An 18619-nucleotide genomic window follows, 5' to 3' on the forward strand; every position below is an offset into this window, starting at 1 on the left:
GAGCATTGGACTCATAATCGCAAGGTTGTGAGTTCGAATCCCAACTCAGCCATTTTCTCCACTTTGATAAAAAGGCCCGAGAGTGATATCTGTCGTCTATAGCGTCAGCCACTACGACTGATTAACCTAGACGCAAGGTAATTGGTTATATACCAGCTTGGCGTTTACCAGCAAAAATGCTGTCCTGCGGAGTTCCTACGGGAGTTACCACAAACAGAAGCACAAACAGAAAAATAAACAAAGAGAGGGAGGGAAGGAGGGGTACATGTAGGAGGTATGGGGAGAATGAGTGACTGAGAGTGGAGGGGACAAGGAGATAGAGAAAAGGAAAAAGAGATGGAGAGGGGGGAGGAAAAGAGAGAGGGCTGGGGAGAAAGAGAGAGAAGAAAAAAAGAGTGGGCAGTAAAATATCTATAAAAAGTGAAAAAAGTGCAAACATATGCCAGAGCTGTGAGGAGTTTTAGGGCAACGTTGTTTAAAAAACAATGAACATACATACATGTACAGGTAATGGGAGATATGGTGAAGGGGGGGGGGTTATTAATGATTCTTTTTTTAGCTACCAAAAGGAAAAACATTCCAGACAGATTTTATCAGGGAGACATGAATTTTAAACAGAAGCTAACCTTTGTAGGATTAAAAAGAGGGTGTGGCACGTTAAACCAGTAAAGTTCATGGTTGCAATGTAGGATGGGGCAGAGAGGACGAAGATTACGGAGCGTTGTGGCCCAGTGGATTAGTCTTCCGACTTTGAAACAGAGGGTCGTGGGTTCGAATCCCAGCCACGGCGTAATTTCCTTCAGCAAGAAACTGATCCACAATGTGCTGCACTCAACCAAGGCGAGGTAAATGGGTACCGGTAGGAAGTAATTCCTTAAAAATTTGTGCGTGCTATGAACACCTAGCTTAGCCGGGTAATATAGGAGCGCCTTGAGCACCTAAAAAGGTGGATATGTGCGCAATATAAATACTATTATTATTACAGATTGATAATAAATCTGCTTTTAAGCGCTTTACATCGCAACAACATGTCTATGCGCTTTCAGATATATTATTACCCCAGTCATTGGATTCTATCAGTCATTCCCACACACAAATGCGTGCACATCATCCACTCCCTGGGAAGTATTCCAGTCAGTCGCCGGTAAGGCGCACACAGTATTGGACAAGCTACAATGACTTTTACATCCTAATGGGTGACCATATAGCACCTGGGTGGAGAATGGCAAAGTGTGGATTAATGCCTTGCCAAAGGATGCCAGACTGTGGTGGGATTCAAGCACACAACCCTCTGATTACGAGGCGAGAGTCAGAACCACCACATCACGGCTCCTCCTCCATTTATGCATCGCTATCAAGCCCCTAACATAAAGTTCCGCGACTCAAGTTTCAAGAGTAACATATTTCCTATTGCTCCAGCACCATACACTGTATTTGAATATATGGTATCAGATAGAAGCAGGACTAGTATTCCTAACATAATAACAATGTGTCAGTTGTTGTTGCTAATGAAATAATAAAATGTCCAATCCTGATGAATATTCATCAGTGTCAAAAATGAAATATTGGTAAAATTTGTTGTTTTAAGAAGTGAATGGCTGCAAGCAAAATATGAATCATCATGTGAGCGAAATAAATGTATAATGAAAATTTTCATTGAGAAGAGACTAACACCCTCACACGATTTACATCTGCGGCTGATCGCCGGGTGCAGGTAATTTTGTGAATTAAATCTGAAAACCGCAAAGTTCCATGGAACACCGCTGGAATTTCTCTTAAAATGAAAATTATACAAAAAATTACCTACATGTACAGCACGTAAACTGCTTTATAGATTACAACCTTGCAAAATCGAAATGAATGTAGGAAATTTTATTTGAAGGGCGAGACTTAATATGAACTTACAGGTTTTCCTACACACATTCATTTACATACTGTACTTAGCGATCTTTGTGAGGGTGCACTCTGGTGTGTTAGATCATGATTAGGCCGTGTTTATGCTATTCCACTTTTCAGGCCAGAATCAGCGTTTCCAAACGTGATTAGTCCAAAACACGGTTGCGTCCATGCTTACTTTCATTTAAACGCTGTTTCAAAAACGCCGATAGTAAACTCACAAAAAGGTGCGTTTGTAAACGTCGTTTGACCAGAATCAGGCTTTCTGGGGAAGTATAAACAGAACCACGATCGTAAACGTGTTTAAATGACGTCATTTGGTACATGCTTCCGGTGAGATGAAAATCCGCGGGCAAATACAGTCGTATTGCTCCATGTTATTTCTACGTAATAACAATCGGAAAAAAAAACTTTCGAAAAAAGGCGCGCCCAATTTGACCTCGCTTTACGATGCGAAGCCAGCTGGAGATCATGATTTGCTCTTAAAAGTTAAACATAAACAGCACTCCCAGAACCACATTTACGATCAGCGTTTTGAATCGACGTTTGAAATCGCTGATTCTGTCCTCGCAATGGAAGCATAAACACACCCTTAGTCTTACAAACAAGTGCTTGCAATTTCAAAGATCTTCAAAAAATGTTGGGTAAAGTGCATAAAGACTCATGTCACATACGCACAAAATGACAAAGCTGTTCAAAATAACAAAGTGTAGACCCTATACTTTGTAGATTAGAGGATGTGCTTTTGAAAGTACTCAAACAAGATAGCGCAACATGATGTGATTACGTGAGTAAACATTGCAAACCAAACTAAGAAGAGGAATGTAAACAAAAACAAAGAATGATAATGATGATGATGATAATCATTATTATGATGATAAGGACAAGGAGGAAAAGGAGGAGGAAGGGGAAAAACAAGGTAAAGGGAAGTAGAGAAAGAGGAAGAGGAAGGAGAAGAAGAAGCAGAGGAGGAAGAAGTACATGTAGGAGGGGAAAAAAGGAGAAAGATGAAGAGTGTTGTATTTGAGAAAAAAAATTAATAAAATAAAAGTGAAAAACAAGGAAAGGAAGAAGACGACAAAGATGGTGAAAGGGGGAGCAAAGAACGACATGAACAAAATGCTAATAAAAAGGCAGCAAAGCACTGTAATTTTCTATAATTTCTTGCTGCCAAACAAAACTAAAGGTCATTTCATCCTCAACTTGACCGTCAAATTGACCTAAACCTCACTGCTGCAACACCTTTTATCTTGAGGCAGAGGCACCATTCCTCATTTACAATCCCTAATCTAATCATATCATTTAATGGCTTAAAAATTTATATGTATACATGTATCCTACCACAAACTGTCCTGGCCTTGTCAGCAGAGGGAGACAAACATGTTTCTGAAGATGATTAATACCCTGCCCTATATTCTTGTAAAGCTCATATCATGGACCAACAATTTCCCGAGGCACTTCCAATTACCCATAGCAATATACATGCATGTACGAATGCAAAAAAAAATAAATGCAAATTTCCTATTGATAGTCATAACAGTTTGAATTCAAATATCAACTAGATGAATGTCCATGCTGGAATTGTGTCTAAACTTGTGTACAGCACATGAATGTATACTAACATACATGTCCACTGCACTGAAAAACAACCCAGGACTTCAAACGAAGTGGACAGGAATGTTTATGATACAAAAACATTAACACTTCTACCCGCTTTATCATTTGGTAGAAATTGAAAAGCTATCACTAAACTCTTCAACAGACAGACCAGGGGGGCGTTTCATGAAAGGACTTGTCGGACGTTTTATCTGACAAGTCCCATTTTATCCGACAGTTACCATAGGAACAGTGCCTCTCAGCCAATCAAAATCATGGAAAGATGTCAGATCTGACATCTTGTCGGATGAAAATATTGATGAAACGCTCCCCAGGTTTCACATTTCATCTGATTCAGACACGGTTCTAAAAAGGCTTATAGATTGTCTTTTAAAAGAAAATACTGGTATTAAATTTGACGATCATTTTTCATAAATATCTTGCTTATGGCTCTGTCACATAAAACCATTTGATCTACCATCTAAAAAAAAAGGGAGTGCAATTTCATTAAATTTTCTATTAATTCTTCATTTTGTTTGAAGATCCCAAATGTATCTCAACTTTTGCAGATGTTACCAGCTTTTTTTATGTACTCATTGAAGTAAAATATGTATTCCAGGATGAAAATAATATCATTGAATTTAATATAGTAACAAGCGGAACGGCTCTGGCAGTCTTGCCTGCATAACGCAATTCAATATAGCAGCAGTGCTGACTTTGAAAATAGCTATTGAATAATTATTCACAAAAAAATCATTCATATTTGATTACCATTGTGTCTATGTTTCATGAACTAGATCCATAAACTTTAAGTTATGATGCCAACTCAACAAAACCCCCAACACGGCCAAAGTTAATTGACCTGAAATGTCCTTTAATCTTTGTCAAGTGACCTGAATCTCGCACAGAGAGTTCAGGGATACTTGATTGCTCTTATGTCCAAGTTTCATAAGCTACATCCATAAAATTTGTAAGTTATGATGATGATTCCACAAATACCCCCAAAATGGCCAAAATTTGTTGACCCTATTGGCATTTGACATTGGTCATGTGACCTGAAACTATATATAAATGTGTAAAAACAAGTCCCTCCTTTTAACAAAATAACTTGCAGCTAGTGCTGTAGCCGAACCGCCGAGGCAAACTGAAGTTTGCTGAACTTCGCACTTCCAAACAAGACCAAACCAAATCGAACACAGAGGCTTGGTTCGGTATAAAATGCCAGGTGCATTTACAAGTATAAAGTGCCATTGATCACAAACCGAATTTGATTGGGGAAAACATTATTTGAACATAAAATAATAAACATTTTTATTGTTTAGTGATTAAGCAACAATAAGAATTCCACACAAAATATTTTTTAAAATCCAACACGAAAGCCTCGACCTCGCCTGTGCTGCAATTCATATAAATTTCAAAATTTTATAAACATGAATTCATTTTGTTCTCCAGACAATGGGAAGACATTGAAGCGAAACTTGGTATAGAAGTGTGGATGAATACGTATATACGGCCATAATCGATCTAGTTGTAATCGGTCATAATTCTGTTTAAATAGACATGACATATATTCCTTCCTCATAACTGACAAAGTAACAATAAAATTCATTTTCCACTTTCTGGGCCCGTTGCATAAAAGTCACCATTATGGTAACTTGCCATACACTTATAACTTGCATGGAATCCTTGATTCTGATTGGCTGTTGGTCAGTGTTACCATGGTAGTTACAATTGGATGGCAAAAATGCCATAATAGTTACTTTTATGCAACAGGGCCTTGAAATGTCGAAATGAATGAAAGAAACAAGGGTAGAAATATTCTAAAAAACGAAAAGATCAAAATGTCAAAGTTAAGCAAAGCAACTCCATGACCGTGTTCAGAAAATAGTCGATCTGAAAGTATATGGCACTAATTGATCGTAGATGTAATCAGTCATAATTGTTATTCAAATCAAAGTAAATTGACAAGATGTAAATTTGCTACTCACAACTGATAAAGTATTGGTAAAATTTATTTTTCAGCTTCTGAAACATCTAAATAAATAAGAAATGAGGATAGAAATAGACAGAAAAGATTTTTAAGTCAAAGCAAAGACGCCACGCACGTGTTTGGGAAAAAGTTGATCTGGAAAATTGAAACAAAACAACCTGCAATCAGCTGCTATTATGCGGGTAAAATTCACATTCCGAATAGGAAGTGTTCTTCCGAAGTCAATATTTTCTAAAAAGTGGTTTAATGTTGTTAGTTACTGAAAATAAAAAGATAAAAGCATCAGTTCCCTCTTGGTCCTTAATGATTGACGCCAGAGAAAATCATACCATGGACAGCAGTATGTGAAATGACTTTTACTTCAAAACAATATCATATAACTTACTTTTCTTGAGGACACAGAGTCCAACTGGCACCTGTCCTTTGAGTTTATCGTTGACCGGAATGGTACAGCATTCCACTATATCCCCCTGTTCAACCATTGCCTGAAAACATAACAATGAAATAGTGTTTATCATTGACTGGAGTGGTACAGCATTCTACTATATCCCCCTGTTCCACAATAGCGAAATAGTGTTTATCATTGACTGGTAAGGTACAGCATTCTAACTATCCCTCTCTTCAACCATAGCCTAAAATCATCACAATTAAATAGTGTTTATTATCAATAGGAATGATACAGCAATGTATCCCCCTGCTCAACCGTAGCCTAAAATCATAACAGTGAAATAGTCTTTATAAAATATTATTGAGTGGTATGGTACAGCAATATATCCCCCTGATCCACCATAGCCTAAAAACATAACAGTCAAATAGTGTTTATTATTGACTGGTATGGTAAAGCAATATATCCCCCTGTTCAACCATAGCTTGAAAACAAAACAATGAAATAGTGTTTTTCATTGACTGGAGTGGTCCAGCATTCTACTATATCCCCCTGTTCTACCGTAGCCTAAAAACATAACAGTGAAATAGTGTCTATTTTTTACTTTGGTATGGTACAGCATTCTACTATATCCCCCTGTTCAACCATAGCTTGAAAACATAACAATGAAATAGTGCTTATTATTGACTTGGTATGGTACAGCATTCTACTATATCCCCCTGTTCAACCATAGCCCAAAAACATAACAATGAAATAGTGCTATTATTGACTGGTATGGTACAGCATTCTACTATATCCCCCTGTTCAACCATAGCCTGAAAACATAACAATGAAATTGTGCTTATTATTGACTGGTATGGTACAGCATTCTACTATATCCCCCTGTTCAACCATAGCCTAAAATCATTAACAGTGAAATAGTGTTTATTATTGACTGGTATGGTACAGCAATATATCCCCCTGTACAACCATAGCCTGAAAACGTAACAATGAAATAGCATTTATTATTGACTGGTATGGTACAGCATTCTACTATATCCCCCTGTTCAACCATAGCCTAAAAACATAATAGTGAAATAGTGTTTATCATTGACTGGAGTGGTACAGCATTCTACTGTATCCCTCTGTTCAACCATAGCCTAAAAACATAATAGTGAAGTAGCGTTTATTATTGACTGGTATGGTACAGCATTCTACTATATCCCCCTGTTCAACCATAGCTTGAAGACATAACAATGAAATAGTTGTATTATTGACTGGTATGGTACATCATTCTAACTATATCCCCCTGTTCCACCATAGCCTAAAATCATAACAGTGAAATAGTGTTTATCATTGACTGGTATGGTACAGCAATATATCCCCCTGTTCAACCGTAGCCTGAAAGCACAACAGTGAAATAGTTTGATTATTGACTTGGTATGGTACATCATTCTACTAACCCCCTGTTCAACGATAGCTAAAAGCATAACATTGAAATAGTACTTAGGTGACTAAAATGAGGTGTTTTATTAATGTCTGGCTATTAAAGAACACTCAGTTTTGTTGATTACTTGCTTTTAGTAAGATATAGTTTAGGTATAGGCCTCCTTAAAAAAAAAACACAACATAGCATTATCACACTTATCAAGCCATTTATATATTTTAATTTTGTACATTCAATTCTATTTTATTTTGAATAGGAGAGTCAAAAGGGGCCTAAGCTTTCGATCCTAGCAGAATCTTCTTCTGAGGCAAAATGACAAACATATATAAAGGTGGAACAACCATAATATAGACCACAGACATTCAACAGCAACACAGGAACAAGGAGACAAAAGGGGCATTAGTGAGAAGAGATGACCAATGAAGGGGAAGAAAGAAAAGGAGTAGGCAGACACAAAGGGAAGTTAGTGTGAGTAAGGCCAAAGAAAGACCTCAAGCCAAGAGGGATTAAGATAATGAGGCAGGCAACATCAAACAGGATCTGGAACAAAGCAGTGATAGAGGAAGTGTATGAGGAAGATATGAATAACAAGAGAATTAGTGAGAGGTGGGTCAAACAGGTAACAAAGAAAGGCAAAATAAACTTGTGCACAAGAGTGGGGAAAAAAGGGAAAGAGAGGGGAACAACTGATAATGTGCAAAAGACATAAGTATGTATGATAAAGCATTAAACAAACTAAGAGAAGAAACTAAGCGAAAAGTATTTTGAATACTGTAAAGTATTTTGAATAGGTTTACATTATTACTTAAAGAAATGTCTTTATTTACTTATAAGCTTACCATAACTTCTTCCATGTACCTATATGATGTTTTTCTTTGTTGGCCATTGATAAACTTTAAATTTTTATTGTGAACATGAATAATTTCAGTCTTTTTGCCTGCATAGCAGGTACATGTATTTAATTTCATTGCTGAACCAGCCACTCAATGAATTGAATTGATTACCACACTTTATCTGTCAAAATGAAATTCCTTCACAATATATTCAACTTAATGGACAAGTCCACCCCAACAAAAAGTTGATTTGAATAAAAAAAAGAAAACTCAAACAAGCAAAACACTCAAAAATCAAATCAAATGTAAAATAAGAAAGTTATGACATTTTAAATTTCACTAACTTCACAAAGTTATATGAATATCCCGGTCGGTATGCAAATGAGGGAACTGATGATATCACTCACTATTCATTTTATTATATATGAAATATTCTAATTTTGTCCTGTGAAACACAGGTTTGTTTCTCCATGAACATGTGGAATTACCATCGTTTAACATTTTATGGTTCAGTCAAGTTGGCCCTTATTGCCAAATCTTTAAAAATTGAAATATTGAATAAGTTAAACAATAACAAAGAAAAGAAATAGTGAGTGAGGGCCATCATCAATTCTCAAACTTGCATGTGACTAAATTGTGCATATAACTATTTTGTAGAAAATAAGCGAAACTTTAAAATGTCATAACTTTCTTATTTTAAATCCAATTTAGATGATATTTTCAGCGCTATGCTAGTTTGATTTTTCTTTAGTGATTCAAATCAACATTTTTCTCTGGTGGACTTGACCTTTAAGTAGTAAATGAACATGGGAAGTGTACTTTGTGGAATTAAAAAAAAAAAAATGAATACCTCTTCAATAGCACTTGCAGCGATACGATGTCCAGCAACGCTGATGACATCATCAACTCTAGCTTGAATAGCGATGTAACCATCTTCAGAATGGACACCAGCGTCCATCGTGTCATAGTAACCCTACAGAAAAAAGATAATTGGTGAAATCATCACTACACTTTATGATGTTCCACTGCGAAAAGTATGCTTACGCAGCCATGCCTCATAATCTATTGCTAAGTTTGTGATGTATAAAAAGAAAACAGATGCACAAATGTGCGTTCCACAAAATTTGTACAGCCTGTACTATATAAAACTTGTAATATAAAACAAACAATGCACAGGTCTAAAGTAGTGATGTGAGGGGGTAATCACAACTGAACAATTGAATCAAACAAATAATGCCCAGGTTTTGTTTTGTGATGTTACGAATAATACAGGCATCTCATACATTAAAAATTTTATGCAAAAGCACTTGGCACAAGCACCATGTGGTGGTCACACCTTGTACGTACCTCAAATGTACTACATCACCACTAATTCCTGTGCATTATTTGTATGATAATGTAAAGGAAAGACAGAGGGCTAATGAAAACAACTCAGACTGGTTGAACTCATGTTCAACAGCCTTGACGCTTGCTGCTCTTTTGCTATGAAAAACCTAGATCATTTAAAGTGATAACTTGTCTAAAAACATCAAATGTGATAGGAATTTAGTCTGCAGGCACTTACCCTGATTGAGACTTTTTCAACAAGTGGGTCAATATACAAGACTAGCTCATAAGAAATTGTTTTAATTTGTGAATGAAGAAGTACACAAGTCAATTACAGGGACCTTAGGCTGCATATTCAGACCACTTTCCTCAAGTGAAGGGTTCGCATAGCAATCAAGTCATGCTGTCCCTTGTATGCCCTTTGGAAGCAAAATTGTGGTTGCGTCTGGAAATTTTTAACCAGTAAAAAAAAAGCAGATCAGCAAGAACTTACTGGATATTTTTCAAAGTAGGTCTTGATATATCTTTCATGACTGCCCCATAGTGTGGTGAAAGCAGCAGGCGGAAGTGGCAATCTATTAAAACAAAACAAAAATAAGGTAAAAGAAAGTTGCAGCAAACAATTCTTTGAGAAAGTCTTTAAAATCAAGTTAAATGCCACAATATTATGATAGATCTAGTTCTGGTACATTGTGAAATCATAGAATCCTAGCTGGAAACCAATAATTCTGATGATCACTATTACACAAAAATGCATACGTGGGGCAGTGCATTGATATTGTTAAAAAATACCAAAAATTTATGGAATTCAGTGCAAATTTAGATCATTTCTCAGCAATTACATATTTTTTCCCGGAGCCACTTGGCTTTTTTTGTATTTATGGATGCAAACTCTTGGGTGGTCATTTCATTGGATTCTGTTCGAACTCAACTTGAGATTGTTACCACAACTGCAGTGTATTTTTTTTAATGCATCTCAAGACTATCTAATTAATTAATTTGGCACCCTTTTCAGTATTCCCTCTTTTAACGTGCAATATTTTGTGTAATAGTATTTACATTTTTTTTATTTATGTCTTGGGAGCGGCATGTGTGGGGGCTCATGCCTTCGGGCAACAGTGATGAATTTCGCTTTTGTGCCCCCTGACCCACATGCCGTTCCCGCATTTCTTTGCATGTTAATGTACTGTAAATTTTCTAATGTAATGTGTATGTACTTTTTTATATTGGTCAAATAAATAATAATAATAATAATTTATCTTTAAGGAAAATTACAATACAACTGTTTCATCCAAAACTGAGGAGAAAATATCTGAAGGCATTATGTCATCTCCTAGATCAGGGAAAAAACCCTGCCAATTACTAGAACTTGAAAGAAAACTGACATTCCTTTAGGCCAGAAAGCAAGGGTTTTTTGTCACCTAAGAAACTACAGAAAAGGTGAGAGTGAATAAACTTACTTGATGCAAATATTTCCTAGTTCACCACGAGGTGCTTCTTGGCCCATCTCATCTAAAACTCTCACTATTAAAGGAAGGAAGAAAAGTTTTAAGAATGTTAGATTTTGTGCTCTGTATGTTTTCCAATACCTCAATGTTTATAACATTTATACATGAAGATTGGAGTGAATGAGTTAGCTTTTATTTTAACACACATGCAATGAAAATTCTACACCGATTTAATATTGATTTTTTTTGTAATATACTTTATATTTTCTCTCTTTAATGCCCAAACTTTCCTCCGATGATTTATACCCATTTGTCTTTTATGTACTGGCAACTTTGTATGTAATTTTTTTTAAAAATACATTTTAGCTATTTAATGTATTGGAGTACAAGGAAAAGTAGTCCTTGCATTACATGTGGGCATGTCGTGGCCTAGTGGTTCTGACTCTCGTCTTTCAAAAAGAGGGTTGTGGGTTCGAATCCTAGCCATAGCGTGTTTTCCTTCAGCAAGAAATTTATCCACACTGTGCTGCTCTCGACCCAGGTGAGGTAAATGGGTACCGGCAGGAAGTAGTTCCTCAAAAGCTGTGCGCACCAGAATCGGTAGACTAGCTTATCCAGGGTAATATAGGAGCGCCTTGAGCACCTAGCACGTACACTGGATACGTGGCTATACAAATCCTATATCATTATCATTATCACTATGACATCACATATGCGGCCAATTTGAAGTCTCCATTGGTAGAGTGATTAAACACCAACTTTTATAACTTCTTTTTTACATCGTAACTTTCTTATTGTTTGTTCGATATTCTTCAAACTTTCACATATCCACTTGTCTGATTTTTATTTTTCGGATTTTAGGATTCACCTTTAACCATTCAAATTTCATTCACAACACACTCCATCTATGACTCTCTTCCTATATATCCCCTATCTCCCTTTTTCCATTTCCTAAATAGCTTAATAATTCTAGACTACTAGTAAACCAGAATTTCAGTCCACCAATCTATGGAATGCTACTTTCCACTTCTATTATCTTATTTTTATGAAAATAAATATGTAACTTCTCGGTGTACATATTTTGTTGTGGGGGGGTCTCATTTCATAGCAAAAATAATTTAAGAGCAACTTCTCATCACAGGATTCAAATAATTTATAATGTTGATAAGTAAGCAACTTGCACACTGTACAAGTGTAGTTTTGGACTGAGATTTGAACCAATTATCATAATTTTACACAGTAAAATGTTCAAAATGTCATTCAAATGGAACATTTAAGGTCAGTTTCTTCCCATACAACCAAAAAGCAAAGGAATGTTAAAAAATGAAGCTCTGGTGGAAGATATTCCAGCATGCCATACAAAACCATGATTGTCTCATTGACATGTACTGTAGCAACACAATTTTGAAATTTAAAAAAAAGAGAAGGTTTTGGTGTATAAGCTTACCATCCCATCCTGGCACAGGTTTACCAGTGACTCCATGTCTCGGGTACAAATCCTCTCCAAGTCCTACAGCTGTATGCGTCATGGCCCATCCAGTTTCTAGTTTATCAATAAAGTACAAAAAAATGTTGTTTCAAAGTTGTACAGAGAAAGTAAACAATTCCAAATGCGGCAATTCATACAATTGAGGTGTTGTGGCTCAGTGGATAGGTTTCCGGACTGTATACCACAAAGTCCTGGGTTCAAATCCCACTGCAGCACTTGCATCCTCTGACAAGTCTACATTTTCCACTCTCCACCCAGGGGTAGTAAATAGATACCCGGCGGCAAGAAATTCCTTGAATGCTAGAGCGTCTGATCAGGGTAGTTGTGCCAAAAGGGGTATTAATATGCAGTCAGGGAATAATTTTCCTGGTAATGCATCGCAATTTGCTCCACATCTTTTAAAGACTGCTACATGTACGCATGAAGTCTTTTGTACAGCATATTTTTGCATAGGACTGTAGTTGAGAGCTTTTCTCTTATGACCAAAATGCTATTCAAATTTCTAAAGCAAAATTGTTCCCTGGTAGTGCTTAGAAACATTTGTATTAAGCGTTAAACTGTATAAATGTCGCAAACCATGATTATTATCATACATTAATGATACACTGTACTGCATGTCTTTCTCATAACAGAGAAAATTACCCATTCCAAGTTTGGCAATTCACAGATTTCCCAAAACAATTTCTCATTCAAGTAGAGCCCTAATTGTGATGTCACTCATTCGCGACATTCCTGAGAGATTGGCCGACCACAGTCTCAAGACCACCCATCAATCATAGTGTTTCTATTTCAAATGATTTAAATGCTTCTTTCTTGGAATATCACTGGTACTCCTATCTACTCAATTAATCCCTATTCTACCCTGCACTGAGTTGTGCAAAGAACTGTTATGTGAAATACAAGTGAAACTTTGAAATGTCATAACTTAAGAACATCATGACTTTCTTATTTTACATCCAATTTATGATGCTTGTTTGATTTTTCTCTCATGATCCAAATCAACATTTTTTAAAAGTGAATTTGACCTTTAATGAGCGGTTGTTGACAAAATAAAAGACCTCATAAGATAATGAACTTTGGGGGCATATACATGTATACAGCATAATGACAAAAGAATGATACCAAAACTTTATTTGTTCATATTTTGTTCATAAAATCGTGATGAGCTGGAAAAGGCAAAAGGGTTTTAGAGTGATGGACTCATTATTCTATACAGCTCCAAGGTCAGTGAAACCCACCATAAAATGCACTCCTTCATGCTGAGAGTTGAGTGTAGACAACACTACTACAATGTTCGGCGAGCCAAGAGAAACAAACTTTATTGAACGTAATATTTTATCGCCTGCCTTCACAATTAACTATCTACATGTAAAACGTAACCGAACTTCTGGTGGGATACCCAATTTTTTTAGCATCACTGTACTTCTAGCATGTGGACATGTACTGTACATACTGTTAACTTGACAATTTAGCATGCAACTAGGGTCGCATCCAGGATATTCCAAGGGGGGCACACTAGTCTTAGAACGGCATAATAATATCACAATGACGCAGTTCTTGTATAATGCATATCGCATTATGTCATAACGTCTCTATACGCTTCCAAAGGACTTGGATATTATTACCCTGGCTTTAGCCCCGCAGCCTTTTACAGCGCGGTGGCATTTCAAGGAATAAATTCCTGCCAGGTACCCATTCACCTCACTTGGGTTGAGTGCAGCACAATGTGGATGAATTTCTTGCTGAAGGAAATTACGCCGCCATGGCTGGGATTCGAACCCACGACCCTCTGTTTTGATAGTCAGAAGACTAATGCACTGGGCCACAATGCTCCACCAAATTCTGATTGTGCCTCTCAAAGGGGGGGGGGGCACGGGCTGACTGTACCCCCCTGGATCCACCAGTGCATGCGACTATAGTATGTAGATTTACATGTACACTCAAGAACAGGAAAATAAACATTGCAGCTGCAGGATGCAAAGAGTCTATGCATTGATTTAATATATTCATTGTCTGATCCAAACTAAACTGATGTCAATGACTGACTGACTAACATGTGATAATAGATGACCTTTAAATGCACTTCTGTAGATAATACAATTGTCATGCACTCATCATAGTTTGTATTGCGATGCAGTGCTTTGATTGACAAGTCATCAAGGACACATGCCGCCTCCCCTCAGGAATTCAAATTCAAATCACATTTCAAGTGAGCGTGTGAAAGGTCCGATGATTCTAAAGACGAATTACAATCATGGTTCAAGATTCATTTGCGAAAAGGCCCTAAATGAGTGAGATTAATAAAGAATTTCAATTCAATTTTATATGCAATTAAAAAAAATTTGAATCGCAAATCTTATTGCAAGAAAATGGGGCCCCAAGGCAACATACATGTATGTACATGTACATGTACAGTATGCACTGGACAGTGAGAGACATATTTTTTTATCTCTTTTGAGGGAAGGAAGGGGAGGTGGGTGGGGGCTCTACGAAACTTACGAAAGGCTTTAAACAGATTACAATTAATAAATAGTGAAATGGAATTGATGAAGCCTTTGATTTGGCCTTCATTTGTTGATTGAGCTTAAATGACACTAGCAACACTGGACTAAAAGGCCCAAATTTACAAAGGTGGTTTTTGACAACCCTTGGTTTATGTAGATTTCCTGTATAAATTACGCTTATTTTACCACATACATGTATATTAACAAATGTCCAATGCCCATGCACGCTTTTGTCACAGTGCGCCAAATTAACGCCTGTTGCCGTGGTTATCCACGCTATTGTATTCATGAGTCCACTGTTTGAAGAGTGGACTCATGAATAAAAAAAAATTAACCATAGCAACAGGCATCAATTTGACGCACTGCGACAAAAGCGCGCATTAGCATTGTACATTTGTAATGTACGCGCCCAGTATGCTGTAAATTAAGCGTACTTTATACAGGAAATCTGCATAAAACCATGGATTCAACCATTGGTTTTCAAAAACACCTTTGTGAATTTGGGCCAGTGTGTCATATAAATCTCTGATTATTATTAATGTAGGATACTCATTGAAGAAATCCTGACAAAAACAGAATTCGAAGGTTGTGAATATGAAAAAAAAAGATGAAAATATAAAAACAAACATTCATGATGGGCCCCATCTTACAAAGAAGTGTGAGTGACCCGATCAACCACAATTATGGAAAGCCAGCAACTTCAACATCTAATGTTTGTTCAAAATATTTTCAACACATCATGTACTGTATACTCATACATTTATTGTAGCCTTGACAATTCCGTGTGTTTCCCAAAGAATTTGTTCAATTTCCTGGAGAAAAAAATTATGACAATGATGGATTTCCATATATTTGAGGTTGAACTGATCAATCGCTATTCTTTGTAATGACGTGGCTAAGTAAAACTGACCTGTCTGCCACCAATGGTCAATTATCGGGACATTGAAAACATCTCGGCACCAATGGAGCGATTCCCGGTCAAAGATCTCCCCGGCAACATACAATATTCTAAATCTACAAACACAAAGGATGCAAGACTAAAATGACCATCTTCATGTAATCCAAATCAATGCATGCCTTTAAAGATAAATTCCAGTATTGGTAACGATCTCAAAATGACTTTTTACAGAATCTAATATAATGACCACCCAAGTGTCTGTTTGTATGAATGAAAAATATGTGCCAAAGGATTCTGGAAGAAAGTGTGTAATTGCTGAGAAATAAGCAAAAAAAGCGCAGATTCGGTCACTTCCGTCGGGTCTTTATTCCAGCAATGATAATACACTGTCCCACGTGTGCTTATCTGTGTTGATGATCTTCAGTGAGAACATTTTTCAGCGCAGATTTCAAGATTTCACAAAGTTCAGTTTATGTAACTGTACCAGATCTACATGTAGATCCTCGATAAAATACTGACAATTAAGCCTGGTTTTACAGACTTTCTCATGAAATCAGTGTTTACTGCAATTACTGGAATTTCTCTTTATTAAAGTCGGAATTATAATGACAATGAGAGCAGATATAGACACCAAATCTTATATGGGTGGCCAGTAGGTCCAAAGAAATTAATTAATGCTTGTTACATGTAGTTTGAGTCACAATGGCCATGCCAAACTGAGGTTAATATTGCCAAAACTTTTTTTTCGTACATCACTTCTCCATATAGGAGCTAGATATATCCTCTTCAGCCAGATTAATGCCAGTAAAAAATAAAGCAGAATTGTGTTGACAATGCTAACAGAAGCTATAATGCCAGAATTTTTGGAGTAGTAGTTTCAGTTTGGTTTCCTCACAAAATATTAAATACAATGTAACGTCCATCAAAAGATAGTAAATCATTAATAAATAATTCAATACATTGCCATTATTCATAATAAATATGACAAAATACAATCAAACATTCGATTGCTTGGAGACAGATATATCAATAAGATGAGGGTACGAAGGGCCAATTATTAAAAAAGCAAAGCTTGTAATAGTATTCTTTTCATATATTTCTTCTCCACATAAAGCGGGATTAGCCCTCTTCCACCAAGTGGCTGGTCTTCCGAGGAGACCAAAACTGCAATTACGCAAATATTCAATGAAATCTCGGATTAAAAAAAATATTCATAAAGCAAATAATGATCAACCTCTTCTTGCTAGTGGGAAACAAACATGCCTAAATATATACATCTAAAATTAATATTTACAAGAAAGAGAAATACATGATTGCTATGAAGCTATCAATGTAATAAGCTTCATATTGAAAAGATACATGGATAGTGGTTCTCGTCTTGTTATATTTTGAGATAGAGCTCTGGGCATGAAAGTGGTTTCCTTGTGTCAGCTCACTGTGGTGATATCATGCATTTATTTGGATTACATTACAAAATGGTCTCTTGTACTACAATGGCATGCAAAAGAATAGATGCATAACATTATCATTTTTAATTATCATTATGTAATTTAGTACTTTGAAGAATTATTTATTGTCTCCCTGCTATAGTTTCATTTTCACATGATATTTGATATTCTGCCTATTTGTATTTCTTATCTACAGTGTAATGTTATTGATTATGTATTGTTTTATATTCTGGGATGCCTACTTGAATGGGTTTTTCTAGACCTTGTTTGGCAATCAAAGACATGTAAATATTTCATTTTATTTGTCTGAATAAATTCAAATAAAATAAAACAAAGACAGGGCAAATATAAAAATAAACAAAAACATTCAACTTGAAAAATAGAAATCAAATCAAACACACAATCCATAAAGTGTAGTGAAACAAATGGTCAGGGGTCGGGGTGCTGCCCTTTTTTTTTAAGCCTTTGTTCATTTTTTGTTGTCTTGATAGGCCAGAGGATCCAGGGCTCCAAAAGGAGATCAGGGGAGCGTTTCATGAAAGGACTTGTCAGACGTTTTATCCGACAGTGACTATAGTAACAGTGCCTCTCAGCCAATCAGAATCAAGGAAAGTTGTCAGATCTGACATCTTGTCAGACAAAAAAGTTGATGAAACGGTCCCCAGGTGGGTGTTTCATAAAGCTGTTCGTAAGGTTACGCACAACTTTACGCACGACTGGAACATGTTCTCGGGTCCTAAAATCAATTACATATGGATATCACACAGCACAAGAAAGGATCACCAGCCGTGCGTAAAGTCATTCGTATCTTACGAACAGCTTTATGAAACACCCACCTGGGTCGCATAACACAAAAGTAAGCGATCAATCGTACACATGATTTTCATGATTATTAACTGCATATTGAAATCAATCATAAACAATGTTGTACGATGAATGCTAAGCTTTGTGTCACGAACCTCTGGGAGTTTCATAAGTTTGTCACCAATGGGCGTAACTGTCAGCTCTCAAAAACTGAGAGAAATCCAATTGGCTAGGAAGCACTAGCCTCTTGACCGTTACTATGGCAACTGTGAGACTGTTACCATGGTAGCTGTCAGAAAAATTACATCTTGCCAGTGCAGACATTTTTCAGGAAACCGTGCCCTGGGGCTAGTTTCATAAAGCCTGTTATAATAACAAGTTTCCAATAACAGTTTAAAGCTAGTGAAATCATTCAATTTGATTGGCTTGCAGTTTACTTGTTACAGAAATTGTGAATGTGTTATTATAACAGGTCTATACGAAACATTACCCTGTGCAGATGGAAATGCCATTAGACTTTATTCTTCTGTGACACTCAAGATAAAACATTTCCTGATATATGCATATTTCCGGATT

The 18619-nt window shown here is 36.5% G+C and overlaps 1 protein-coding gene across 2 annotated transcripts in view; it reads right to left on the reverse strand.

Annotated features, from left to right (window-relative positions):
* LOC121421647 (acyl-CoA synthetase short-chain family member 3, mitochondrial-like) overlaps positions 1-18619 on the reverse strand; it is a 42270-nt gene that overhangs the window by 5802 nt on the left and 17849 nt on the right. For both annotated transcript variants that reach the window (XM_041616415.1, XM_041616414.1), the window contains exons 8-13: positions 15804-15907; positions 12348-12443; positions 10913-10976; positions 9946-10027; positions 8977-9099; positions 5868-5967 (exon numbers count right to left, since the gene is read on the reverse strand). In XM_041616415.1, coding sequence (XP_041472349.1) covers positions 5868-5967; positions 8977-9099; positions 9946-10027; positions 10913-10976; positions 12348-12443; positions 15804-15907 — 569 coding nt within the window. The remainder of the gene's footprint in view (positions 1-5867; positions 5968-8976; positions 9100-9945; positions 10028-10912; positions 10977-12347; positions 12444-15803; positions 15908-18619) is intronic.

This window comes from Lytechinus variegatus, chromosome 9, assembly GCF_018143015.1.
Source record: "Lytechinus variegatus isolate NC3 chromosome 9, Lvar_3.0, whole genome shotgun sequence".
Taxonomy (NCBI): domain Eukaryota; kingdom Metazoa; phylum Echinodermata; class Echinoidea; order Temnopleuroida; family Toxopneustidae; genus Lytechinus; species Lytechinus variegatus.